This window comes from Equus asinus, chromosome 6 (genome assembly GCF_041296235.1).
Source record: "Equus asinus isolate D_3611 breed Donkey chromosome 6, EquAss-T2T_v2, whole genome shotgun sequence".
NCBI classification, from domain to species: domain Eukaryota; kingdom Metazoa; phylum Chordata; class Mammalia; order Perissodactyla; family Equidae; genus Equus; species Equus asinus.
In genome coordinates this window covers 43,674,971-43,702,329 of record NC_091795.1, presented here as the reverse complement: position 1 = coordinate 43,702,329, position 27,359 = coordinate 43,674,971, and the positions used below count along the sequence as shown (strand labels likewise).

General features: G+C 51.1%; 1 protein-coding gene and 2 long non-coding RNA genes across 11 annotated transcripts in view; all 3 read right to left on the bottom strand.

The window, feature by feature from the left end:
- Window positions 1-1,460: 1,460 nt before the first annotated feature.
- Window positions 1,461-3,125, bottom strand: ASPRV1 (aspartic peptidase retroviral like 1). The gene has a single exon (XM_014836703.3). The coding sequence runs from the start codon at window positions 3,091-3,093 to the stop codon at window positions 2,062-2,064; it is 1,032 nt and encodes a 343-aa protein (XP_014692189.3). The 5' UTR covers window positions 3,094-3,125; the 3' UTR covers window positions 1,461-2,061.
- A 4,523-nt stretch (window positions 3,126-7,648) lies between these two features.
- Window positions 7,649-9,946, bottom strand: LOC139045508 (uncharacterized). Its single transcript, XR_011503964.1, has 3 exons — window positions 9,648-9,946; window positions 9,390-9,549; window positions 7,649-8,182 (listed from the first exon to the last, which is right to left on the bottom strand). It is a non-coding gene; the product is annotated as an uncharacterized lncRNA (long non-coding RNA).
- A 5,127-nt stretch (window positions 9,947-15,073) lies between these two features.
- Window positions 15,074-27,359, bottom strand: part of LOC106828319 (uncharacterized) — a 90,458-nt gene continuing 78,172 nt past the window's right edge. For 5 of the 9 annotated variants that reach the window (XR_006529299.2, XR_011503948.1, XR_011503956.1 and 2 more), the window contains one exon: window positions 19,622-19,943. This is a non-coding gene — a long non-coding RNA (uncharacterized lncRNA). Of the gene's footprint in view, window positions 15,225-17,220; window positions 17,674-18,755; window positions 19,087-19,612; window positions 19,944-27,359 lie in introns of those variants that run through there. The other 4 variants (XR_011503953.1, XR_011503955.1, XR_011503961.1 and 1 more) reach the window with 3 other exon arrangements.

The following is a 27,359-nucleotide window of genomic DNA, read 5'->3' as shown; positions in this document are numbered from 1 at the left end:
TGAGAAGGAGGACACGTGACCTGGAGACTCGAGGAGACCGTCTTTTCCAGTTTCTCCTACCTCGTTCCCTGCTTTTCCTACCTCCACAGCACGGCCTCTTGGGGGGCCCTCCCTGTCTCCAGGCCTCACTTTCCTGGGAAAAGACTTCCTCCTGATCTAGCGCCTCCCATCATGCCACGTGCCCTGGGGCTGACGGAGCTAATTCCTGTTAAGATGCTTGGCTGCCCAGGGACAGGGGCTCCAGTAATCATGAAGATTAGGGGCGGAGCGGGTGCCTCAGTTCCCAGGAGAATCACAGCTGGGATCCGAGGGAGGAGCGGCTGCTCTTGGCTCAGATCAGCTTCCAGAGGTCCAGGGTCAAGTCCCCAGAGGCTTCCTGGGAAGAAGGCTCATTCCCACCTCTGCCTCCGGCTCAGGCTGTTTGTCTTTCCCTTGGAGATGTCCAGGTGAAAACTTCCAGAAGAAGCTCATCTCACCCTCATGAAGATGGGGGCCAGCCCCAGTGGCCTGGTGGTTAAGTTCAGTGCACTCCGCTTGGGTGGCCCAGGTTCTGTTCCCAGGCATGGACCTATACCACTCTGTTCATAGCCATGGGGGTTCACACACTAAAAAATAGAGGAACATTGGCATGGATGTTAGCTCAGAGTGAATCTTCCTTAGCAAAAAAAAAAAAAAAGAAGAAGAAGATGGCCCTTCCTGCCTCCCATCCAAAGCTCGAAAAGCTTTGCGCCCCCCAGTCTCCCTGCAGATCCCTTTTGTCTGCAGAATTTCCTTTCCAGATTCGCAGCCTGGCTGAGTTCCAGAGAAAGAGGCAGGAACTTGGAAGCAAATATGAGGTAGACCCCTTAAAGAGATGAACACCGCATTCCCAGATCTGGGGCGGTCCTCCCCACTCCATCCTGCCTCACTAGTCTCGAGTCCATGCCAAGTCCCTCCAGGAAGAAACTATCCTCCTGCCACCAGAGCCGCCTGCTGCCGTCTCCTCCTCTGTCCTCCAGAGCTCCCTTGGGCTGCCCCATGCCGGTCAACACATGTGCCCGGCCTTGCTGTCTGCCTCCACGTCCCGGCTCCCAAGCAGCTGTAAGAACCTATTTGCCAGTCAGATCCTTTCCCCTTTGCCTACAGTAACCATAATTCTCAAATCCCCAATTAAGACCTCACAAATAACTTTAGGGTCACTTTTGGGTATAAGAGGCAATTTGGATGCTAAAATATTATAGTTTGAAATGATTAGAGGAATCATCATTAGATTAGAAATGATGACAGGAATTATGGAGGAAACAAGTCAAAATATTTTAAATTGAGGCTGTCATAGAAAACCCAAGAGATATAGTCCCTGTATATATATACAGTCTCAAACCTCCAGGCTAGGCACTCAGTAAATACTTGGATCTTCCCTCTCCTTGACATTTACTGTTTTTCCCACCCTCTCACATCCGTTCCCCAAGTAACACATTACGTGGTTTTTCCATGAGTCAATCTTTATTGGTTTTTGAAGTAATGAATTATTGACATAAGGCTCAATGCATTTCAAAGCAAATGACAGAAGGAAACAGATGATGCAGGTGAGAAGATTCAACAGGGAGGACTCCCTGGCCACGGTGACCCTCACCTGTGAGAGCTGGGTGTTGCTGGTGAGGACCCTGCAGCCAGGACCCAGCCCAGCTGAGACAGGCTGCATGGACCTGAAGGTCACTGAGCTACATCTCAGGGGATCTGAAGGGGTCCCCAGTCCTCTCTCAAAGACAATCATCTCTAGCCTTCTTGGAACCTTCTTTTAGCCTGAGAGTCTTTGCCAACGATAGCAGCTTGACAAACATAAGGACCCTCCCTCCCTCTGAGAAAGTCGGCCGCTCTCCCTCACCTGCGCCTTTTCAAACGGAAGCCTCCCCCACCAGGGGCAAATCAAGGCCCCTGCAGAGGGAAGAGGAGCGGGAGGAGGAGGGCAAGAGTTGGTTTTAGAGGGTTGGCCAAACCCAGTGACCCCTGAGGGTCTGTGCCCTTCCCCTCCACTGTGGTGGGTCTTCCCACTGATGTTTGGGGATGAGGAAAAGGGGCTTCTCAACAGGAGAGCTGCTGCTGCCCCTCCTCCGAGGGCTCCTCCTCTATGAGCTCCAGGTCAAACTCATCTTCCAGGGACCCTCCAACAGGCAGAAGGCGGAACTTCTTCCCTTTCAGGGTGCAGGTGCGATGCTCGAAGTCCAGGACGGCTTGGTGGTCCTGGAGCACGTCGGTACCGATGATGGCTTCCTCAGCACTTGCGTTGGCCACTAGGAACTCTGCCTTCAACTTCAGCTTGCCCAGGGACACCACTGTATCCCAGATGCCCAGGATCTTCATTTCGGCCCCATTGGCTACTTTCACCACGTTCTCAAAGGGCCGCAGGGTGTCCAAGTCGCCATCGGTGACCTCCTCCCACAAGCTTGGGTGGACCACGGAGACCTGGGCCCCAGAGTCCACCAGGAACCTCACCGGCACTCCGCCAATCTTCCCCTTGAGGTAGTAGCCCTTGCCCATGCTGTTGGCAAAGACGATCTCCTTGGGCAGGTGGCTGTGGGCAGTCCCGGACCCCCCAAAGGCCTTCAGGAGAGTCTCCTTCACAGCCCTATAGTCCCCCTGGTCCTGAGGACTAAGTGCATGGTAGACCTCCAGGGCGTCTCCCCTGAGAGCCTCCTTCAGGAACCGTAGCTTGGTGCCATGGTCCCAATGGTTGAGGTTGTCTATGGCCTCAAAGCGGTGCAGCCAGAGGTTTGGGGCTACATTAGCTCCATCAAAAGGCTCTGGCACGAAGGTACGCTCCCGGCGGCCCTCCCGGCTCCTGGCTCCGCTCTCGGCCATCCCTCTTCTCTCCCCTGGAACTGCAGCAGCAACGCACGCCAAGTAGAGAAAGCCCCAGAGCAGTGTCGGCGCAATCACGCTGGAGAACAAGGCCGCTCTAAACAGTGTTGCTAAGGTGGCCGGCCTCGGGCAGCCAGAAGGGACCGGGCGAGAGCTGTCTGACCGACTTCTAGGTGCAGAGGCGGGCAGCTGCTGTGGCCTGCTCCCTCTACAGAGCCTTTTTGATGCCTTGGCTGAGCCCCCAGGGCTCCTCATTCTCCTTTGTTCTGGAAGCTCCACCTCTCCTCGTCCCGCCCTCCAGCCAGCATCCTGCCCAACTAGCAGGATCAGTGCCTCACCCTTCTGCATCCACGGGAATGGCGCAGGCCAGCCCACGTTGCAGGAAAGGTCAGCCTCACTCAGAGGGAGCCTACCCAGGTACCCTCCTCAGCCTGTGTCCCATCATAACAGATGAGGACACGGCGGACATTATGACACTCAGGGGTTTGCATCAGCTGGAGAAGGGAGGGGGAGGCAGGGACCGGAGGCCCATCAGCTTCTAGACTGGGAAAGCCCTCTTGCCCTCAAACCAAAGTGACCACAGAACAATTAAAGGAAAGGAGCTTACATTTATTGCACTCCTACTATGTGTGAGGCATAGGGTAGATGTTTCTCGTGCATTCTAAACCAACTATGGAATCCCATAAGATTCCCTGGGGAGGGAGATAGAGGAGGGTCCTAGAAACAAGAATACACAGAAATAGTTTTTGGTGTTTTTTTTTTTTTTTTTGAGGAAGATTAGCCCTGAGCTAACATCTGCTGCCAATCCTCCTCTGTTTGCTGAGGAAGACTGGCCCTGAGCTAACATCCATGCCCATCTTCATCTACTTTATATGTGGGATGCCTACCACAGCATGGCTTTTGCCAAGCGGTGCCATGTCCACACCCAGGATCAGAACCGGCAAACCCCGGGCCGCCAAAGCAGAACATTCAAACTTAAACATTGAGCCACCTGGCTCACCCCAGAAATAGCTTTTTTTTTTTTTTTTCAAATAAGGGCACACACACACACACACACACCAGCATTTTCCATGAACTCAATTGCTATTTTCCCTCATTGATCACACAATTCAGAGTCAGCACTTTTCGGGGCTAGGCCTCAGCCCATGCACCCTCCTTAAGGTCCTGAAATGGGCTCCACAGGTGTTGTCTCTTCCCCCACTGGTCCCTCTCACCTTCCAGGAACCTTCCAAGAGCCTTTGCCCAGGTGCTGCAGCCCTGGCCCCACTCCCCCCACCCCCCCTCAGCTGGTCATCTATGGAAAGAGCAGCCAGGGAATTTCACCCCCTTCTCTTCTGAGAGGGGGAAATGTCTGCCATGTCGGTGAAGCCAGTGGTGAGGATCTGAAGTCTTTGGCTGGAGGAAGCTGGCTGTGTGACTTAATGTGGGAAGGGGGTGGGGGTGCAGGGCTGCCCCACAGAAGACCAGAGGCAGATCTGCGGGTCCTAGGGCTGGAGCCCGACTTGGGCCTGTCCAGGGCCATTGGGGCTGTTGGGAGGACCCACTTTTATGACTCTGTTCAAAAGTCACCCCCTCCATGGAGCCTTCACCCCTGCCCCAGGCACCTGTGCCCACTCCCGGTTGAGCCATGTGTTGTGCTGGTCTGTTCAGTCTGTCTCCTGCGATGAACCAGGGCATGAGGCCACACAAACCTGTCATGTATGACTGTCTCCAGCCCCCATGGAAACTGACTCTGGGGCTCAGCAGGTGCTCTCTTCTGGGCTCCAGAACTGGCTGAATGCTGTCACCAAACCGGAGAGGGGAGCAAGAACCAGGGGCACACTCGTGGCTCTGGGCTGTTTTTCCTGGCCTAGAGCCTGTCCTTTTCTGGCTCCCTGTACCACTCATCACCCAGTGCCTGCCTGAATCCCAGAGGACCCTGGCCACAGTCCTGCCTCTGGGCGGCCCCCATGTTGAAAAGCCCTTGGGCCCTGCTGCTGTCTCAGCCCCTTCCACCTGACCCCGTGAGCCAGCAGCGAGGCAGCTGGGTCAACACCTCGCATCACAGCTGCCTGGCTAAGGTGGGGCCCTAGTGCCATTCCAGGAGCCTAGAGGAGGGGGAAATGAAGTCACGGGGAAGGTGTCAAGGTGGGTCTCTGAGAAGGTTACACAATGAAACACCTGCACCCCACCTGCAAGACCAGGATGCCTCTTCCGCAAGTCCACTTGTGAAGATGGACTCCCAGCCCCTGGGACGGGCATTCTGCGGGCCAAGGGACTGACCTAGTGGCTTCCTGACTCTCTGGGATGCATCACTCTGCACACATGGTCCCCTGGAAGTGGGAAGGAAGTGGGAAGCTGACATGTGACCCAAGCAGGTGAGAGGCAAGGTGGCTCATCAGCTAGCAAACAAAGACGGCTAGGACTGTGGCTTTGCAAACCGTCATGGTGGACTCTGAGGTCAGACCTCCCCGTCGCCCTGGACTAGCGGTAGATGGTGCTGGCCCACAGGTTGGGCACTTCACTTGACGGGGTTCGGTGTTCGCTTTGGCAAAGCTACCTCCCATCCACCACCTCAGTAGCGCCAGGACAGCCTGCGAGGCAGCCTGCCGCCTGATTCCAGGACTCTCAGGCATAGGAACTTAAACGGCTGACCGGCATGCCTCAGGCCCCAAGGGACACGAGAAGGGCATTTTGCAAATAAAGGCAGGCAAGAGGTGTGCTGCATTCAGGGAGGTGTAGGTTGGGGTCGGTTGGCCTGAGCTGTTGATGGCCTGTGACGTGGACAGGGACCTAACGCACAGTGAGCGAGAGCTGACTGTTAAATACTCAAGAATTTTGTGAGCCAGCTGTTAAACCAACTGGCAGCTTGAAATCGGACTTGGTGGGAATATTACACCACGGAAATTGGCAAACTCTAAATCAGGACTTTTGTTTTTCTGGAAAGCCGGTTCATCATGACACCCCTGAAGTGGGGGCCTCGGTCACTCTCTCTCTCTGGGGCAGGCAAAGCCCCATGGCTAGTGATTAACAGGTTTATAGCACTCTCCACTGCTGCCCACCCACTTGGCCCCAAATCCCCTCCCTGGCGCACCCCCCCCCCCCCCACGCTCCCTCACACCCTGTACACTCCTGGGTCCTTTGGCTTGGGGCAGGTGGCCCTCCTCAGGGAGGCCCTCCAGGCTGGCTGTTCACACAGGCCCATCTGGATCCTCAAGACAGAAGCATACAGGGGTCCCATGGGTACTAGGAGAGCTGGAAGGGGTTGAGCTGAGGGGCCGTTTCTGGCTAGGACCAGGAACATGGTGAAGTAAGTTCTCAAGTGCCCATAACCCTTGGGAGATGCCCATATCTGGAACACCCAGAACCACTCAGGGACCTTGGAATTGCTATGTTAATGGTACTAATGAGCTAAACCAGCAGGGGCGGGCCAGGTGCCACTACCTCCTCCCAGAACCTAGGAAATCACGGCTAATTATTGACAAATATAGGTATTGGGGCAGGAGCACCCTCATTCTTGCCCATTAGCACCTCCTGAGCGTGCTCTGAAGCAGGCAAGCTGCACCTAACCTGAGGGGAGGCAAATCAGGACGTAAACAGGAAGGACCTAGGGAGTCCCCACCCTCCAACCCCTCCCTGAGGTCTCAGGATGTGAGCTCTGCCAGCCCAGTGTGGTCCCAGGTCCCCGGTTCCTCTTTGCCATTTCTTCCCCCCAGGAGAGGACTGGGCCCACTGGGGCCCCTGGGAATCGAAGCCCTTGGTGGGCAGTGAGGACGTAGCTCCTGCTCTGTGCTGTTTCTGCTGCCTGATGACTTCTGGGAGCAAAGTGAAGGCAGGGCAGGCAGGGGGGCTGGGAGGGGACCTGACTGTGCTCAGGTGATCGTTTTGAGCAAAGAGCCGAGAGACACCTTACGGATTTGGGTGTCCCAGTGAGACCCAGACCGAAGTGCAAGGAGGGTCAGGAAAGGAGCAGACAAGCCCTTGCAGGGCACAGGCTGAGCCACAGCTCCTCTCCAGGCCGCCTCAGCTGGGTCACCCTGGGAGCTGCACGGGGAGAGAACGGCCGGGGGTGGGGGGGTGCTCCAGGACTTTCAGCAAAGGGAGGACGTGGGGAGACAGGAGGTGCATGTTCTCCAACCAGGGCTGGCTTCGAGCCATTCCACCTGTGAAGTCACGTGAGCTCTGCCCTCAGAAAGGCCCCGAGCCTGGTTTGATGCTCTGCTCTTGCTATCTTGAAATTCCCAATAATTTTGAACAAGGGGCCCCACACTTTCGTTTTGCACCAGGCCCTGTAAATTACGTAGCTGGTTTTGTCTCCACACTGAGGGGGACTTCTCTGTTTTATTTATTTATTTATTTTTTTTGAGGAAGATCAGCCCTGAACTAACTACTGCCAATCCTCCTCTTTTTGCTGAGGAAGACCGGCCCTGAGCTAACATCCGTGCCCATCTTCCTCTACTTTATACGTGGGACGCCTACCACAGCGTGGCTTTTGCCAAGCGGTGTCATGTCCACACCCGGGATCCGAACCAGTGAACCCTGGGCCACCAAGAAGTGGAACGTGCAAACTTAACCACTGGGCTGGCCCCATGAGGGGGACTTCTCTTCACACACACACACACACACCACAAACATATGCACACAGACCCATACACACACTCCCTACCACACACCACACATATACTCCGTCTGCAAAAACACACTCCCCACACACTGTCCACACATCCTGCACATGTAGAACACACGCCACACACACAGTCGCACTACAGTTCTCAGTTCAAAACAGCTAAGAAACTGTGTAACGTGCATATAGAATTCAGCTCCCACCTTTCATTTCACATATTTATTTGCAAGCACATTTACACTGAGTACTAGAATCATATTTACTGGGGGCACCTGCTGTTTATTAGCCTCTGGGCACACTTGCTGGCTCAGAAAACTAGGCAGGTCTCCATCACTATGGCTTTCAAGCTAATGAAAACAGGATACAGATGTTTAACAGCCCAGTTTTGAAGAGTTTCAGACCAACGTGTATGCGCTGGCTGACCACCTGAAGCAGCTCCAGTCACAGCCACCCGAGCTTCGACGGTGGGTCATCCAGCCTTCTGCGCGCCACGCTGTGGGGCCAAGGACACAATGCCGTCCATTCTTCCCACCGCTGGGCACTCACCACTGTGAGCAGGGTCCCGTTGCCTGCCCCCATCCGGCCCCCCTCCTGCCCCAGCCTGTCCTGAGGCCCGGCCCCCCGGACCCCCTGGGTTGGTGTTGGGGGTTGTGCCGGCTTTGATGGCGCAGCTCCTAGGAGCAGGGACCACAGCTGCGTCCAGCTTCCGGCATTCTGCTTCAGTGGGTTATGGCGCCAGTTCTGTGAGTTAAAAGAGGGGCAAAGAGGTGAATTCTGCACAGAAGTCTGGTTAGGGATTCAAATCAGAGCCCAAGGGGGTCTGGATGGGCTCTGACCAAAGCAAGGCGTGTGGGGAGCCCAAGGCACCAGCAGGTTCCTTATTTCCAAACCACAAGCCCTCTGACGACCAGCGTGCTCTTCCCGAGTGGGAACCACCCAGCTCCCACATGGGTTATGGCTAAAAGCACTTGGGCAGGACAACTTGTCCTTGGCTGGTCCCCCTCCTCGGTCCCTGCCACAGCCCTCTCTGAACAGGCCAGTGTTGCTGCTGAGGGACAGAGCATTCCTGCCAGCAGGGCCCTCCCCCAGTTCTCCACTGCTCTGGAACCTCTTCCTCCACTTTGGGTCGCCCTCCACCCTTCTGCACCATCCAGTTTCGAACCCTCGCCCAGGAAGCCGCCTGGCTGAGCCCAGCTGAACCCACTCTGTCAGCAGGCAGCAAGATGCTTGGTGCCAGTTGTGGCCCTGGAGGATCTTGGAGGGTTCCAGCAGTATTTAGGGAACAGGGACCCCAGGCCCCAATGCCACGGCCAGCCCTCCAGGCCTGGGGTCACGGACAGGGCCAACCAAGAGCTGGTCAGAAGCAGTTGCTGACTAATTCCCTGGAAGTCCAATATGCCAAAACCGGTTCTGTGCCTGTTTTATCTTTCAATCGAATATGAAGATTACTTAAGGTGTCCTAAAGGCCTCCCCACGCCTCCTCACAGCCCGGCCCTCCAAACTGGGTTCCCACCTTCTTCCCAATTGCTGATGCCCCCACCCGAGACCTGGCCCACATCCCTTCCTGCTCTGATTCCTGCAGCTCTCCCTCCGGGTTTTGCCCGGCCAGAGGGACTGGCTGTATGGAAAAACCCTATGCAGATCCCCTCATCCTCTCCTTCTCCGTGGTCCCCTCCTCTTAGTTGAGGTTGGAAGTGGGGCTTGTAAGACATTACAAACAGCTCTGGGGACATTTGCCCACTTTCGACAAACACCCCTGCTATATATGAAATGTTCAGGCAATCAAGTCCCCAAATACTAGGCTTCTAATGCCACCAAGAAACTTGACTTGGAGCTAGACTCATGGAGGACTTTGTCCAACTTAAAATACCTCAAAGGCAGCTTTGAACTGATCCTGAAACAGTTTTAATTGCTGTTAATGATACGTGGTATTGTGAGCAATACAAACATGTAAAATAGCCTCAGCGCAGGGAACTGCTTCTCGTGAATCCACTGCCAGCTCAGCTTTGCTCCTGACTCATGGAAGACGGGGCACAAGGCGTGGGCACCTGCCCGCTGGCACATCAGAGTGGTCTCTCTTCTTCACCATGAGGAAGAAGTGGGGGAGGCTGGAAAGGGAAGGGGGAAAGAATAGCAGGGCCCTAACATGTAGGGAAGTCTCCAGGTTATTGGTAACAGTAGTAACAAACATTTACTGAGCACCTACCGTACGCCAGGCACCATGCTGGTGGCTGTAAATTATGTAAGGCACTCTGAGAGTCTGCAGCATAGATGGGGATGGGCAATGCCAAATAAGTGGGTTGATTCAATTCCATGCATATTTCTTGAGGCCAACTCTGCCTCATGTTGAGAGATGAATCAGACCTGAGCCCTAACCTCAGGGCTCAGGTGAGTGGGGAGACAGATCAGACACTGATGCCCCAAATCCAGAGAGATGAGTGTGGGAGGTGAGCAAGGTGGCAGTCCAGGGAACTTTGGGCAATTTGTCCCACCAGAAATCAACCCCTATTATCCAAGAAAAACAAAGAGGAGAGGGATGTTAAAGGGGAGACCTGCATTAGCACTGAAACCAGGGAATGAGGGCATCCACGAACCACAAACTTGGATTAACTTGTTGCTCTCAGCAGACTCTCGGTTGGAGGGGTTTAGGGTGGAGGCCTGGGACTAAGCCAGCTCATGTGGACACACCAGACAGGAAGGCTTTGGGGGATGGGGTTAGTCTCTGAATAAAACAGTCCAATTAAAAATACGTATGTAAGGAGCCAGCCCTGATGGCCTAGTGGTTAAAGTTCGGCGCTCTCACAGCTTTGGTGGCCTGGGTTTGTTTCCCACGGAACCACACCACCCATCTGTCAGTTGCCGTGCTATGGCAGTGGCTCACATAGAACTAGAAGGACTTACAACTAGAATACACAACCACGCACTAGGGCTTTGTGGAGGACAAAAAAAGAAGAAGATTGGCAAGAGATGTTAGCTCAGGGTGAAACTTTCCCTGCAAAAAGAAAAAAAACAATGTATGTAAGCATAGAAAAAAGACTGGAAGGAAATACACCAAAACAATGACAGTAGCTATTTTCAGGTGGTAGAATCCTGAATGATCTCAATTTTCTTCTGAGAATAGATTCTCTAATAAGAAAAATATTATATAAAATAAAAAGACTAGTTCTTGCAATTTTCTGTAAGCTTAAAATTAATTCCAAATAAAAAAGTTTTTAACCAGATATATATGCGAAATCTCTGTACCTTCCATTCAGTTTTGCTCTGAACCTAAAACTGCTCTAAAACAGTCTGTTAAAAGATTTTTTTAAGTTTTTAAAAAGATACTTAAAAGGGGGATCATAAAATAACATTGACATTAGTAATAATTATTGAAGCCAAATGATAAAGAAGGTTCATTTGCATTTCCCACGACTTTTAGATGTTTGAAAATTTTCCATAGTAAAAAGTAAAATAATAAGTAAACAAAATCTCTTTGCCAACACCCTCCCCAGCCTGGCCTGCCTAGCTCTAGGCTCGCTGCCTGGGCAGGCTGCATGTCACCCAGTCTTGGGCATGGGAACTGCTGGTCACCTAGGACAGGGCTTCTCAGCTGTGTCTGTGTCCCTGCTCAGCGTCCTCTCCCACGCCTCACCTCAGAGATTCACAGCTAACTCTTGCCTGCACACCAGCCCAGGGCTCCAGGCTGCGTGCACAGCCCTGCTCTCCTTCAGCCTCCGCCCCCTCCCGCAACAACCCTGGGAGCCGCACCGGCCTTGTCCTGGCTCCCAGCACATCAGAGGCGTGCCCACTCCGGCCTGGGCTCCCACGCAGCTTCTTGTTGCAGGTCTCCCTGTCCTGTACTCTTTTTCCTCAGGGATTCCCCTCTCTCATCCGAGTCAGCACGCACCAGGCTCTCACATCTTAAATAAACCCCTCACATGGTCCAGCAGCCCCCTTGGTCAATGACTACTTCTCTCCTTCCTTCCAGGTCAGTTTCCAGAAGGGCTTGTCCACTCTCGCAGGACTGTGGCATGCAGATGCCCCACTGTGAGCCATGTGGGGCTGAGGTCCCGCCCGCATCCCTCCCTCGCCTAGCCAGCATGCTGGGATGAGGGACTGATCTGCCCAGAGGAAGGGGCCCCCCTGTCTAATTCGCACAAAGGCGTCACATGGTCTAGACACAGCCCTGCTTCCTCTCTGCCTCACTGTGTCATCTCCACTCGCCCCCAAAGCCCCTGGTTCTGCCCCCACCACCCTCCGCTGTACCCTTCCCAAGGGCATCAGTTGCCTCCCAATGGCCACATCCCACGGGCCCTTCAGAGAATTTGATTTTCTGAAGCATTTGCATTGCTGCTTTTCCTCCTACGTCCTTTCCACCCCACTGGCTCTTGTGACCCAAGTTTCCAGATTCTGTGCCTCAAAGACCACTCTCCTCAGTCTTTCCTGGACTCCTTTCACCCTGAGGCTCCCTCTACAGCCTTTTCTCTCTCATTCTACATGCTCCCCGGGCTGTATCCCCCCGCCTAACCTCTCTCCGCTGCTCCAGCTGCCCATTGCCATGTCCACCTACAAGGGCCACTTTCAGCATTAAATGCGTTATCTTCTCCCTAGACCCGCTCTGCCCCCCACCGTGTGCTTTATCTGGGCAAAAGGCACTATCATCTAGCCAGTTTCCCGAGTCAACAACCCTGAACTCGTCCTCACCTCCTCCCTTCTCTCACTGCCCATCCAATTGATTGATGAGTGGCTGCGTTCTGTGGGCCCCTCCTCCTGAGGCTCCCTCCCGCCTCCCGCTGCACCCGCACTGCCCTACTTCAGGCCCAACTATTGCAATAGTCATCCTACAGGTCTGTGGCCTCCTGCCTCCTCCCTGTTAATCCACTCTCCTCAGGGCTGCTGGAGTCCTGAGATGTAAGTCTACTCGTCATTCTTCTGCTGAAAATTCCTCCACGGCTCCCCAAGCCACAATGAATCCTGACTCTCAATACGGCACGTGAAGGCCCCTCCCTAGTTCATGCTCTACCTGTACTGAATGGCTCTACATATACTAAACGCTTCCCCCAAACATGACGGGCTTTCTCGTGCCTTTTCACAAGCCACTCGCTTGGCCAGACAAGCCTTCCCCACACCCCTGTTCCCCTGGCAAACCCCAACTCTTCCCTCAGAAGTCAGCTAGGAAAAAAATTAAATTAAATTAAAATTAATGTTAAAAAAAGGGGCCGGCCCCGTGGCCAAGTGATTGGGTTTACGAGCTCTGCCTCAGCCGCCCAGGGTTTTGCCGGTTTGGATCCTGGGTGCGGACATGGCACCGCTCATCTGGTCATGCTGGGGCAGCATCCCACACAGCACAACCAGAGGGACTCATGACTAGAATATACAACTATGTACTGGGGGCTTTGGGGAGAAGAAGAGAAAAAAAAGAAGTCAGCTAAGGCATTGCCACCTCTTGAAGTCTCCTTTGATTTCCCCAGCAGACTTAGGGACTCCCTCCTCTAAACTCCCATCACAGGGACTACAGTCCTCACACAACCTGCAAGCTCCCAGAGGCCACGTCAGACCCATTCTCTTTTTTTTTTTTTTTTTTGAGGAAGATTAGCCCTGAGCTAACATCTGCTGCCAGTCCTCCTCTTTTTGCTGGGGAAGACTGGCCCTGAGCTAACATCCATGCCCATCTTCCTCTACTTTATATGTGGGACGCCTACCACAGTATGGCTTGTCAAGCAGTGCCCTGTCCGCACCCGGGATCCAAACCGGTAAACCCAGGGCCAGGGAAGTGGAACATGTGCACTTAACTGCTGTGTCACCGGGCCGGCCCCTCAGACCCCTTCTGAGTTGAAGCACCGACACAATCGAGGCTTGAAAGTCGTCGTCTTTCTGGGTCTCTGCTCATGTCCTTCCCTCTGTTCGTTCACAACCTGGACATCCTCCAAACCCAGCTCACCCTCACCCTTTCCCTGGAAAGTGGTGCCTGCTCTTCCTCAGCAATTGCTCTCTCTTCCATGGCTTCCAGTGGCAGGCCTGGCAGTGCCATCTTTATCCAGTAGACCGGTGGAAGACATTTTTCATCAAATTCCGGTACATACACGCATTATAATATATGAAATACCAAAAATATATGAAATACCAAAAATAAATATATGTGAGTATACGGCACGTGACATACACATGCACTGCATAATGATGTTTTGGTCAGTGACAGATGGCATATACGTTGGTGGTCCCATAAGATGTGTACCATACAGCCTAGGTGTGTAGTGGGCTATACCATCTAGGTTTGTGTAAGTGCACTGTATGATGTTTGACAATGAAACTGCCTAGCGACGCATTTCTCAGAACGCATCCCTGTCGTTAAGCGACGCGAGACTGTACACAGCCAAAATAATGTATTCACTAGATGTGATATACTCCAATATTTTCTCTTTCACCCCACTTCTTTTCTTGTTTTAACGCTGGTAATGACTCACTAAATTAAGCTCCTACCCACGAATTGGTCCCAGCCCACCCTTTGGAACCTCTGCTGTAGCCAGTGGGGATCACGGAGGGTTCCCAGCAGGGGAGCAACCCGATCAGAAGGGGCATTAGGTCAGTGCTGCCCAAATGTTCTCAGGCGAAGGACCGATTCTGTAAATTTCCAATCTGTCGTGTACTTTACTTTTTTTTTTTTTTAAAGATTTTATTTTTTTCCTTTTTCTCCCCAAAGCCCCCCAGTACATAGTTGTACATTCTTCGTTGTGGGTCCTTCTAGTTGTGGCATGTGGGACGCCGCCTCAGCGTGGTTTGATGAGCAGTGCCATGTCCGCCCCCAGGATTCGAACCAACGAAATACTGGGCCACCTGCAGCGGAGCGCGCGAACTTAACCACTCGGCCACAGGGCCAGCCCCCGTGTACTTTACTTTTTAAAAATACAATAAGAATGAATTATTAGAAAACGAAATAGCCAAGACAGAAGAAAAGGCAATCCTGATTCGTTACTATTAGCTTCGGCAGACACTGAGGAGGGGCTGCATGAACGTTGTTAGGTGGACACCAGCTTGGGGTTAGAGGCGTGAGGCGCTTGCCAGTCCTTTTGATGCCCTCAAGCCCTTGACGTGTGGCCACACCTGCCCTGCCAATCTGTTCTGGAGCCATTCCAATTTGCATAGTCTGCAGGGCTTTGCTAAGGAGAGAGGCGCTGTGCAGGCTCCTGCCCTGTCAACACAGCCCAGCTGCCTGAGTTCGCATCCTGCTTCTGCCACTAACTGGCTGTGGGCCGTGGATAAAGGGCTTCACCTCTCCAAACCTCGGTTTCCTCCTCGGACTGTCCTGGGAGATTAAGAAAGCAATCCACACTGCGGGGCTTGACTCAGGGCCAGAACCGGGTTTACACCTCACCTTCCAGCTCTCACAGCTGTGATTCTGTTGTTGTTTTCTGTCTTTCTGAGTCAGGCTCATCCTCTCGGGTCCCTTCTCTTTGTCCCTCACTGGCCACGTAGGCCAAGCCTTCTGCCTGCCTCAGCTCTTCGCTTCTTCTCTCCCTCGCGCGTCAGAAGATGGCTTACATCCTACTTGGCAGAGAAAACGGCGAGCTTCCTCCCCCAGCTTCCTTCTCCTCCAGGTTCTCCTCACTCCTACATCCTTCCTCCGGGCTGACCCTCCACCTGAGCCCCACTTACCTGCCCCTCTTCGCTCCATTGCTAGGAGCTTCTTTCCATCAGTGATTCCCTCCCTCTTCTGGGAATCCTTCCAAAGTCACATCTCTGGTCACTCCTCAGCCTAAGGCAGTCTGCCCTGTGGTGTGCTGCTAAATGTCTAACAACAGGCCCTCTGGAGAGAAAATGTATGCATATATACGCAGATATGAGTTTATTATAAATTTTATTGACATAAAGAATGTTTAGCAATTTACAAATAATAAAATATACAATATTCTTCATTGTAATTGCATATAGCAAATTGAATCTTACAGAAAACTTTCACTGATTTTTATCAACCTGCTAAATCCATAACCAACCTATAATTGTAACTGACAAATGAGTGCAGTTCTGACACAAATGTTGGCTGATATTTTCGTTTGTGCCAACTAGTAAGAAAAAAGTGAAACAATGAAGATGCATGTGGGAACTGCACTCATTTGTCAATGGTGTAAGCAACTTCTTTACTGAATCAGATATAGTTTTTGAATACTGAAAGAACATTTGCTCAATTTTTCTGTGCTATTCACAATGTAATGGCTACAGGCACAACATACATTTAAGTTTAATGTGCATTATTAACATTTTCTCCATAACTTTCCTAAGTGTAGACAGTCAACAAAACAATAACTCAAGCCCTGATTTCTAGTGTTTGCCAGTTTCCATGGTGTAAATGTTCCCACTGTGGCCAATTTCAAGGTACCAAAGTGATGTCACTGAATGCATACTTGGGAAGAACAGGGCAGCTGCATAACGTTATATAGTATTTGCACAGACACAATAGATGTAAATAACCTTAAAAGCATAAACAAATGATGAGGATTTTAGGCTGGTTACTTTTAAAACTGTAGATGAGAAGCAGGCTCTGAGGACTGGAATTTGCTTGCTCTTCCAGAGATATTTGCACTTGTGAAGGAAGTGGGGATGACCTTGTAGGGACCTGAAATTGGCCACCCCAGGATATGTCTCTTTGGAATCGGGATTGTTTGGGGCTGATTGTTTTGGGACAGGGAAGGAGGCTCTGAGGAATGGAACTTGCCCTTGTTGGGACACATTTACATTTGTAAGGTAAATCTCTATCTGTAAAAGGTGCCTCCCTCTCTGTACCAGGAAGGAGAAGAGAGATGACCTTGTCCCTAGAAACTCTTAATGGGGAAGGCAAGAACTTAAGGTGGTTGCTGTCTGGCAATCTCATGCAACTGATTTAGGGTGGTGGCTTCTAACCTTTCTAACCTTTACTTAATCCGATTTGATTCTTGTCTAAAAGTCATGGGATCACCCAATGACCAGACCCCACCTGCACTGATACCATTTTAACTTTTTTTCATGTTCTTTCCTTTGTCTTGTAAAGAGATGACTCACATACCCATGCCTTATAAAATTAGCCCTAACCCTCAACTCGGGGCAGCAGCAGGAGCTCTGACTGCCCGTGGGTCCTGTCCCCACGCACCAGCTCTGCCTGCCCATGGGTCCTGTCCCCATGCCAGCAGGGGCAGCAGAGGCAGCAGCAGCAGCAGCTGTGACTGCCCGTGGGTCCTGTCCCCACACACCAGCTCTGGCTGCCCATGGGTCCTGTCCCCATGCCCGTGGCAGCAGCAGCGGCTCCTCCTGCCCGTGGGCCCTGTCCCCACGCAGCAGCAGCAGCTCTGACTGCCCATGGGCCCTGTCCCCATGCTATTCCACACTATTCTCTAAATAAAAGAGCACTACTGCCAGATCTTGAGAGTCCAAGAAATCTTTCTTTTGACTCCTCGGCTCACCGATCCCGCATCAATAAAATACTGTAAAATTCTTAGGAAGTGATGAGTTTTGAGTATTTATCTTTGTGTGTGTTTTTTGGTTTTTTTGAGGAAGATTAGCCCTGAGCTAACATCTGCTGCCAATCTTCCTCTTGCTGAGGAAGACTGGCCCTGAGCTAACATGCCTGCTCATCTTCCTCTACTTTATACGTGGGACACCTACCACAGCATGGCTTGACAAGTGGTGCCATATCCGCACCTGGGATCTGAACTGGCAAACCCCGGGTCGCCGAAGCGGAAGGCGCAAAATTAACCACTGTGCCACCAGGCCGGCCCCTCTTTGTTTTTAATATAACTTATTTAATTGTAATTTTATATAATTTTTTTTTTAAAGATTGGCACCTGAGCTAACAACTGTCGCCAAGGCCAGGACTGGAGAGTGGGGATTCTGGAATCGCTTTGGAGCAGAAGTGGAACAGTTCTGCGTGATGACAATGCTCGATGGCTGAGGAGGGTATGGACCACGAGGCCAGGCTGTTCCCAGAATACGGGGTCATGGGCTGGCGGCACGTTTACATTCCTGTCACACCCCCTGTCAGCTAGCCACCCTGCAACCCTGTGTCTCACAGCCCCAGAGCTCCTGGGGGCAGGGCTGGTGCTCAGGCACAGAGCAGGCCCTGGTCACAGGCCTGGCTGCTCCCCACCAACACCCCCGGGACAGTTCCAGGCTAAGGCTTGATCTTCAGGCAGGAGGAAGGAGGGCCAACCTCAGCCAGAGGCCCCAGAAAGCTGAAAATCCCCAGGGCTTGAAGGTCAGAGCTCCCTCTGAGGTGAAATAAAGGCCTGGAGGGGAAGAGGAAGAGGGCATTTAACAGAGGACCTGGCCGTATCCAGGTGCTCAGGGAAGGCTTTCCAGAGAAGGCCCTGCCTGGATCAAGATCTGAGGAAGGAAAGGGGTGTCCTAGGTGAACTGGGGGACCACGGTGAGTGGGGCTCACAGAAAGGCCCCACTTGCCCAGCAAGAGCCCAACCTGCAAACTCACCTTTCCTTCCTTGTCACACTGCCTTCCCTTGGGTTTTTGAAGGGCCCTTGTTCCCTTTGACCACAGGGCCTTTGCCCATGCTGTTCCTCTCCCTAGAAACCTTCCCTGCCTCCTCCTCCATCCTTTAGGGAGTTGGTAAGTTTGGAAGTAACCCAGAAGGACTTGAGGAAACGACTGTTAGTAGCAGATACATTTGAGTTTGCCAAGAAACTTTGCCACTGGCTTCACCCACGAAGAGCCAGAGGCCAAGTCTGTGGTTTTCTCCCTGTGGTCCCACATCTTCGCTGGTAAAATGTGGGCCTTGATGAGCGATAATGGGGAAAGCAGTGGAGCGTGAAGGAGACATGAGCCAGAATCCCCCTCACTGTGGAAGGCACAAAGTCAGTGCCAAAAAATTATCTGCTAAATGATAGGTCAGATGAGCAGAAGAGCCTGGCCAAGGCTGCATAGTTAATACCCCCCAGCCCTTACTCCAGGGTCAATGGATTTGCTTTTGAGTGGGCTGAGCCAGGGTCAATTTCTAGTGGCTTTGGGGCCATAGGCACACCTCAGGGCACACTGGGTTATACCTGTCCTTGCTCAAAAGTTACGGGAAGTTGCTAAAGGGGTCAAAAGAAGAACCAGCGGCCTTGCTGCTCTCTGTTCTCTCCCCCACCCCCGAGCTGTTGCCTCACAGAGGGTCAAAACAGGCAAGATAAAATCTGTCTGACTCATGGCTCCAAAGAAACGGGACTTAGAGATGGGACCCGACCGCACCCTGCCCTGCCCATCCCTTTCTCTCCCCTCTGGGGCCCTGGGGTCCCTACCCGACCCAACCTGACACTGTGCCCACCTGCACCCAGCTCTCCGGGCTTCCGCTTTGAGACTCTCTTCTGATCTCACCTGAGATCCAAATCTGGTTTCATTTCTGGAGAGTGGACCCGGTTGTGTGCATCTTCTCTAACAAAAAGTCGGATGTGAGTCAGGGAGGGGTGGAAACCCCATATCCTTCAAGACCTGCCCTCGGCCGCCGGCTTCTCAGAAGAGCGGTGGTGGCAGTTCTCCTGGGGAGCCAGGCCCGGCCCACACACCGCGCTGCCTCCAACCGGATCTTGGTGAGGCGGCAGTGTGGACGGGCACCTTTAGCACCCCGCCAACCCCAGGAGGCCCAGAACCAGGAGTCAACTCTGGATCCCTTGAGGTTGAGCGGGAGCCCTCAGGCAGCCCCTGGGACCTGCAGGAGACAGGAGAGAATATAACCAAGGCACATCCCTGGATATAGCACACATCCCTCCTGGAACCTGACACAGGGCCTCTGCCTGGGGTGATTTTTAGATCACTACTTATTGACTGTTCTCCAGAATAATTTGAATGAATGAATGAGTGACATTGACATTGAGTCAGGAGTCTTCAAAACCTGTACACTTCTGGGTTAAGAAAGCCCTTTACCGGCCTCTTTCCTTTCACTGAGAGCCCCCACCCCGCCTCAGAGGACAGCCACGGCAGACGCCCTTCTCCCTCCAGGTTCAGAGTCCCAGTCAGTAAGACGGCACAAGGTCTCCTTTCCACACAGGCCCAGTTCCCTCTTCCCCACACTTCATTCCCATTCTCTTCTGTCTCTGTTGTCGTGCCCACGCAAAGCACACACAAAGAGCCCTAACCCAGGTCAACCTATGTGAAATTGTCTGAGAATAGAAAGTGCTAGAATACCCCCCACAAAACACACACATACACTGAAGCAGCACAAACTGGGCAAATATGAAGGAATTCAATTTCACCAAATCATTTTTTTTAATCATGGGATTTCCCAGTGTTTCAAAAGAAAATTACAACCCACAGACAAGCATATATAAGTAAACAACATGCAACACTGGCAGTGAGAAACCACCACCAAGGGGAACTGCTGGCTCTGTCGTTGTTTCAGAGGCGTCACTCCTGCTCCTCCAACCACAGCGTGAGTTGTGTAAGATGCTGTTGAAAGAGCACAGGGCTGAAAGGCAGGAACTTAATGTTCCAAACCCACAACTGCCCCCAAGTAGCTGTGTGACCTTGGCCGATCTCCTTAGCATCTCTGGGCTGTCTTGTTTCCATCTGTAAAATGAAGGATGGCCTTTAGAACTTTTGTCTTGGATTTCTGTTATACTCACAGGTGCCTAGCCCACTACCACCTAGGAAGGGCTTAATAAGAACAAATGGAAAGAAACGGCCCAAAGTGATTTTTGAGTCAATATAACCCTAAACCTGGCTTAAGTTAAGATTTGGATAAACAAGGTACCATTTCCCAACCGGCTCATCAGGAAAGTTGGATAGGATACATCTTTGGAAGGCCGCACGGTCTTGGGATTTTGTCTTTTTCCAATTTTTAGCCCACGGGGTGAAGGGAGAGAGGTGGAAATTGGCAGTAGGAGTAACTCTGTGGAGACAGTGGAGGGACCCATGTGACAGAATCACTGTAGGGGAGGCTTGCTGGCGTCACTGTGAGGGGCACCATTCCAGGCTGTCTTGGACCTGTCTTTAGGTGGAAGCCCCAGATGCGGGTCCTGCGCTTGGGGATGCATGATGACAGTGGCATGTGTCTGCCCATAACCTGGATGCAAACCCAGACATAGCCCCAGCCCAGTCCAAGGAGGAAGCAGGCTGAGGTATTCCAGACCACCCTTGCCTGAACACAACTGGCCATGTGCCTGTCCCCGGCCACTGGAGAAAGGACAGCCCTCTGCAGGGCAGCTGTGCAGGCAGGGTCCTGGGCTTTATGTCCCGGCAGTGGCCGCAGAACTTTGAGAAATGCTTCTTTCACCCCCAGGGTGTCCATATGCTCCTCCCAGCACTCTCTCTCTACTTTGTCAGGACCCAGGGGACACAAGAACCTGGGAGTCTCTTCAGGGAGAGTTTTCACAGACTGGATCTGAGGACAGTCACACACTGGTCCCAGAACATTTGCCTTCCGGTTCCCTCTGCCTCCTGAGGGGACACAACCCAGTGGGCTGGAAAGCTCAGCTTCAGAGGCAGGCCGCTCCACCTCTCACCCACAGGGTGGCTGTGGGAAAGCTACCTGGCCTCTGTTTCCTCTTTCAGAAAATGAAAACAATAGGACCAACCCAACAAGCAGTTAAGAAGATTAAATGAGATAATGCAGACAGAGCACTTAGGCCAAACCCAGAGCAAGCTCATACTGACCGTGAGGATTACACAGAGCTACGGAAAACCCTCACAGAGTAGACCAAAAACAGCCTCAGTAACAATCTGTCGGCGATGCTGCTATAAGGGTCCCGTCTGGTCATATGATAGTGACTGGGAAAGGCCAGGAATGCCAAAATAAAAGAAAAGCTTGCCCCCTCCCAGGAAGTGGCAGACTCTAGGACAGTGAGTGCCCATGACTGCTTTAGAGGTTATGGACCCACCCCTCACTGCACAGCTGAGGAAACAGGCTCAGAGACAATGGGTGGTGTGCCTGAGACCACACTGCAGGTTTGTGACAGTAGTTGGACAAGAGGACATAGCTTCCAGTTTGTTCTTGCTGCGGCCAATTTATCTTCTCAGATATTAATTTGTGTTTAGATGGTTGCGTTTTCTTCCCCCTCCCACTCCAAGAAGTTCTTGGATCAGTCCTCTTTGAGTTTCAGGACCAGATACAACAGCCCCAGGCCCTCCTCTCCTTTCTGTTTTCCTGAGCCTGGGCTCCTTGCAGACTCTGAGGGCAGTGTCTTGAAGGTCGTGCTGACTATGAGAGGGGAGAGAGAAGAGGAAACTGAGGAGTGGGAAGAGGAGCAAGAATGTGCTCTCCACCCCGAGGGGGCAGCCTCAGAGGTGGGGAGGCAGAGCTCTGGACATGAAAGCATCAAGGAGCCTGGGGACAAGAGTGTGAGCCACACAGGGCACCTGGCCCATGACAGCAAACGGCGCATGGAAGTGCCCCTTTCCTGGGCAGCCCCATGAGCCTCCTGGATTCTAGGGTAACCCTTACTGGGAGGGGACCTATGCCGACCGTGATGGAATTTCCTCCTAGTCAGGCAAGATGGGAGCTCAGGGTTGCAACTAGTTGATCTCAGGAGCATCTGCTGCCCTGGTGAGATGGCAGACTGAGAATCACACTGTCCACATGAGGCACTGCTCAGTCCCCTTCATGATGTCATTCCCAAGACAATATCACCCATTTGTATAGGGCTTTACAAAGTGCCTTCACAATCGTCTATTGGGTCCCTGAGATTCCGCCTGTTAACCAGATGAAAAAACCAGAGCTCAGAAAACAGACTGGATTTGCTCAAGTTCACATAGACAGTAAGAGAATTAGGACGAAACCCCAGTTCTCCTGACCCCTAGACAGTGCTCTTCACAACATGTCACTGCCCACCCTGTACTGCTCTTTGTACACAGCTGGCCTCCGGGCCACCAGCCGAGCCAGCTCTCTAGGAGAGCACACGTCGCTGTCACCTAGGTTCCAGGGTCGGCCTGGGACAGGCCTCTGCAGGAGAAACAAGGCCTGCAGGCAGCATGTGGGCAGGCCTGCCTTTCCTAGGTGGCCCTGCCTTGGGGACTTTGCAGGATGCAGTGACAGCTTTCTAGATGCTCACCTAACACTGGTTGTGTGCCAGCTAGAATGGAAACTAAAGTCCTAATTATTGACAAAAACCTCTTTAGATGATGGGAAAAACAAAACCAAAAAGTATAACTGGTCACCAAACAGATGGAAAAATCTATAAACCTACCAGCAGTTAAGAAATGCCCACTAAATTTCACACTGTTGTTGCTGTTGTGCCTATTGGGTTAGCAAAGTCTTTTTTTCGCCTATGTTGGTGGGAATATAAATTGATACAACTTTCCTACACATACACACGCCAAAAGACTTAAAACTATTCACACCCTGGGGCTGGCCCTGTGGCCAAGTGGTTAAGTTCTTGCGCTCCGCTTCGGTGGCCCAGTGTTTTGTGGGTTCAGATCCCGGGCACGGACACGGCACCGCTCATCAGGCCACGATGAGGCGGCGTGCCACACGCCACAACTAGAAGGACCTGCAACTAGAATATACAACTATGTACTGGGGGGCTTTGGGGAGAAGAAGAAAAAGAAGAAGAAGAAGATTGGCAACAGATGCTAGCTCAGGTGCCAATCTTAAAAAAAAAAAGTATCCACATCCTAAATACAACACGGTATCTTAGATTGGATCCTGGAATGGAAAAAGGACATTAGTAAGAAAACTGGTGAAAGCCAAATAAATAAAGTCTGGAGTTTAGTTAATAGTAGTGTATCAACGCTAATTTATTAGTTTTGATGAATCCACTCTGGTAACCACGTTAAGACACGAACATTAGAGGAAGCTGAGAAAAGGGTATCTGGGAACTCTCTGTACTGTCTTTGCAACTTTTCTGTAAATCTAAAATTATTTCAAAGTGAAAAGTTTATTTTTAAAAATGCTTACATTTTTTACCCAGAATTTTACTTCTAAGATTTTATCTCAAAACTTATCAGAGATGTAGAGGGACATTTATGTACAAGGATATTGCATCACTTGTGATAATCACAAAAATGTGAAATTATCTACATGTCCAAGAAGAGCAGGTTGATTAAACAGGTTATGATGCGCCCAGTGACGACAGAATGTGGTCAGAAAGAATCACTTTATAATAACATTTATTGACATGGAAAATGCTAACAATTGAAGGTAAAGTGAAAGAATGAAGACGCAAAACTATATATAGTTTAAGCTCAATACAACACTTAAAATGATGTACATAAGCAAGACAAGAAGGAAATATACCAAAATATTAAAGGTAGTTATTCACAGGTTATATAATTTGAGCGAATCTTATTTTCTTCTTAATATGTTTATATATACTATAAATTTTCTACAATGAACATATGTTATGTTTATAATAAGGAAAAAAGGTATGAAAAATCCAAAACCCATGGCAGTTCCTCAAAAGTTTATAGACAGGGGCAGGCCCGGTGGCACAGCAGTTAAGTTCGCACGTTCCACTTCTCGGCAGCCTGGGGTTCACCAGTTCAGATCCCGGGTGCAGACATGGCACCACTTGGCAAGCCATGCTGTGGTAGGTGTCCCACATATAAACTAGAGGAAGATGGGCACGGATGTTAGCTCAGGGCCAGTCTTCCTCAGCAAAAAGAGGAGGATTGGCAGTAGTTAGCTCAGGGCTAATCTTCCTCAAAAAAAGAGAAGTTTATAGACAGAATTACTATATGGCCCAGCAATTCTACTACTAGGTATATACTCAAAAGAATTGAAAACATATGTCCACAAGAAAACTTGTACCTGAATGTTCAGAGCAACATTATTTGTAACAACCAAAAAGTGGAAATAATCAACGTGGCCATCAGGATAAACAAAATGTGGTACAATGGAATATTATTCAGCAGTAAACAGGAATAAAGTACTGATACATGCTACAACATGGATGAACCTTGAAAACATTAAGTGAAAGAAGCCAGACACTAAAGGCCGTTTATTGTATGATTCTATTCATATGAAATGTCCAGAATAAGCAAATTCACAGAGAAAGTTGATTAGTGGTTACCAGGGGCTGGGGGCAGGGAGTGACTGCTAATGGGTCTGAGGTTTCTTTTGGGGGTAATAAAAATTTTCTGGAATTAGATAGTAATGATGGTTGCAAAACCCTGTGAATATACTAAAAGCCATTGAAGTGTACATTTTAAAGTGTAAATTTTGTGGTTTGTTGATTATTATAGCTCAAAAAAAGAAATGAAGGAGAAACAAAAAAAATTTCTCCTACCCTAATGGCACATGTCACTGCTTCTCATAATTTTCTCTAAAAAAATTGTTTTCCCAAGCCAGCACGGATGGGCTAGTGGTTAAAGTTCGGCACTCACCACTTCAGCGGCCTAGGTTTGTTTCCTGGTCGCAGAACCACACCACCTGTCTGTCAGTTGCCATGCTGTGGCGGCAACTCACATAGAAACTAGAATGACTTACGACTAGGAGACATATACAACCATGTACTGGGGTGTCAGGGAGGAAAAAAACAAAGAGGAAGATTGGCAACAGACATTAACTCAAACATTGTTTTCTGGGGCTGGCCCAGTGGTGCAGTGCTTAAGTGCGCACGTTCCACTCCTTGGCAGCCTGGGGTTAGCCGGTTTGGATCCCGGGTATGGACATGGCACCATTTGGCAAAAGCCATGCTGTGGTAGGCATCCCACATATAAAGTAGAGGAAGATGGGCACGGATGTTGGCTCAGGGCCAGTCTTCCCTAGCAAAAAGAGGAGGATTGGCAGTAGTTAGCTCAGGGCTAATCTTCAAAAAAAAAAAAAAATTGCTTTCCTTACTTTTAAATGATGCTCCATCTGATGGAGTCCAGCTGCCCTTCCGGCCAGCCAGAACTGTGTAGGCAGAGCAGGCAGTCATGTGTGTATGTCGTGGATGACTGGAAACCCCTCCCCATCAGTCCCTTCCTTCTCCACCAGTTGTCTGTTAGTTCCTTCCATCCCTCCCTCCATCCATCCCTCAGGCACTAGAGCTACACTGCCTGGAGGCCCCACAACGAGGAGCTAATCTTTAGACTTTCCCTTTGAAATTGCCACTATGTCCCATTAAATCTCCCCTATAAAATACAAGTTTTCTGGGATTTTAAATTTACTCCCCGTGTGGGAATTAATCAGAGCTTTCTAACACACAGCTGGCTGAAAGGGACAGACACACAGCAGAGAGGGGCTTTAACAAGGGCAAAAGGAACGGGAAGGTTCGCAGCAAGTGGCAACTCCTGGAAGGGACGGTCTTGGTGGTCTGGGAGCACTGGCCCTCGGCGTCTTCCAGGAGAGAGGGGAGGACAAGGGCAAAAAGGCAAACAGGCTGACCTACCAATCCTGAGAAGGCAGGCCTGCCTCTCACCCTTGTCGAGCCTGAGGCTGGTCACCATGAAATCTTAGGCCTCTGAAGTGTGACCCCCTCGGGTCTAGAGGCCTTTGAGACATCCTGAGTGGAAGATATTGCTGCGTTAGAATACTGGGAGCAGAAAGGGCTGGCAAAGCTGGCAGCTGGGTCCCTCTGCCAAGCCCTTCCCTCCCACGGCCCAGTGGAGGGCTCAGTACTGTGTTTGCAATCTGTCTCAGCTGAGCCTCTTGTTCTATTGGAAACCCAAGATCTCCCAGTAGCCTAAGAACATATTCCCTGCAGGACTGTACCAAGAGTAAAGTAAAAAGAAGAGTCAGTTTTGAAAAAGTAAAAGTATGGAGAAGCAAATGAAAATTTAAAAACTGGCCTGGGTTCCTTTCTGTAGGGTGTCTAGAACTTCGTAAAGAGTGGGCAAGTGTTTGGGCCTGGGACTCCTGAGGAGGGACGGGGAGGAGGCAGGAGGCCCTGGAGCAAGGCAGACCTTTGAGTCAAGATTCCACCCTACTGCTCAGGGCCAGGCTGGGCTGGCCTGGGCCGGGCAGACAGTGTACTGAAATGAAAAGTTGGTGGAGAAATTTAAGGAATGGGGGAGGGTGTGGGGAAGCAGTAGTTAATAGTTCTGCACATGGAGGCTCCCCTGGCCAGCCTACATGAGCCCCAGGGTGGGAGTGAGATTGGGGGTAGAGGGATCCTCATGTGTGATGGTCAACAGTTCTGCCTGTCTCTACCTCCCTTCTTCTGGATATAGCACCTTACTTCTCTGAGGGAGAACTCCATCTCCCTCAATTCCCAGTGGGACTGTCAGCACAGAACCCACACCAGCCAGTGAGACTCGATCAAGAGATCACACAAGGAGGCTGGCACTACCTCTACCCAAAGGCAGCCTTCCTGTTCCTGAGACCCTAGGCCCAACTTTCCTGCCTTCCTGAGGCCTCAGAGTCAATCTCTTCTTCAAGGCTGTGAGCCAGAATTCTTCTAATAAATGACCCCTTTTTGGGCTTACGTTAGCTGGACCCACACTGATATGGCATGCAGAACAGGATGCCACAGCACTAACAATTCCCCTTATTTACTGAGGGTCTCGCATGTGCTAAGAACAGTGTGGGGTGACACACATATTAATCTCTCATTCCACAGACGCAGAAATTAGGATTCACATTAATACCATGTCTCGAGTTCCATAAGTAAAGGAGATGGAAAGGGGATTTAAATCCAGTTTGATCTAGGTTCCAAGCCTAGCTTGCTCTCTCTCCTTCCTTCCTCCCTCCCTTCTTTCCTTCTTTCCTTCCTTCCTTCTCTCTTTCTCTTTTAGATTTGGACCTTGCAGGCAGAGAGCTGAGTTAGCCAGCTCCTCAGGTCCTGGCACTTGATCACCATTGTTCCATGCAAAGCCCCTCTCTTGTTTCATTACTCAAGTTCTTCCCACCTCAGTGTACCACCTTCCTATTGTCCATGATCATGGCTCACAGGTAATAGAGTCGGGCCCTCACTGCCAGGCACTCTAGATATTTGGGAGAGGCTAGCCTTTGGGTTTCTTTGTTTACTTGTGGATCAAAATCCAGTTTGACCTGAGAAATTTTTCCAGGTGACTCTCTAGCACTCCCATCAATTGGCCAACCTATTGGCCTTATTATGGGCTCAG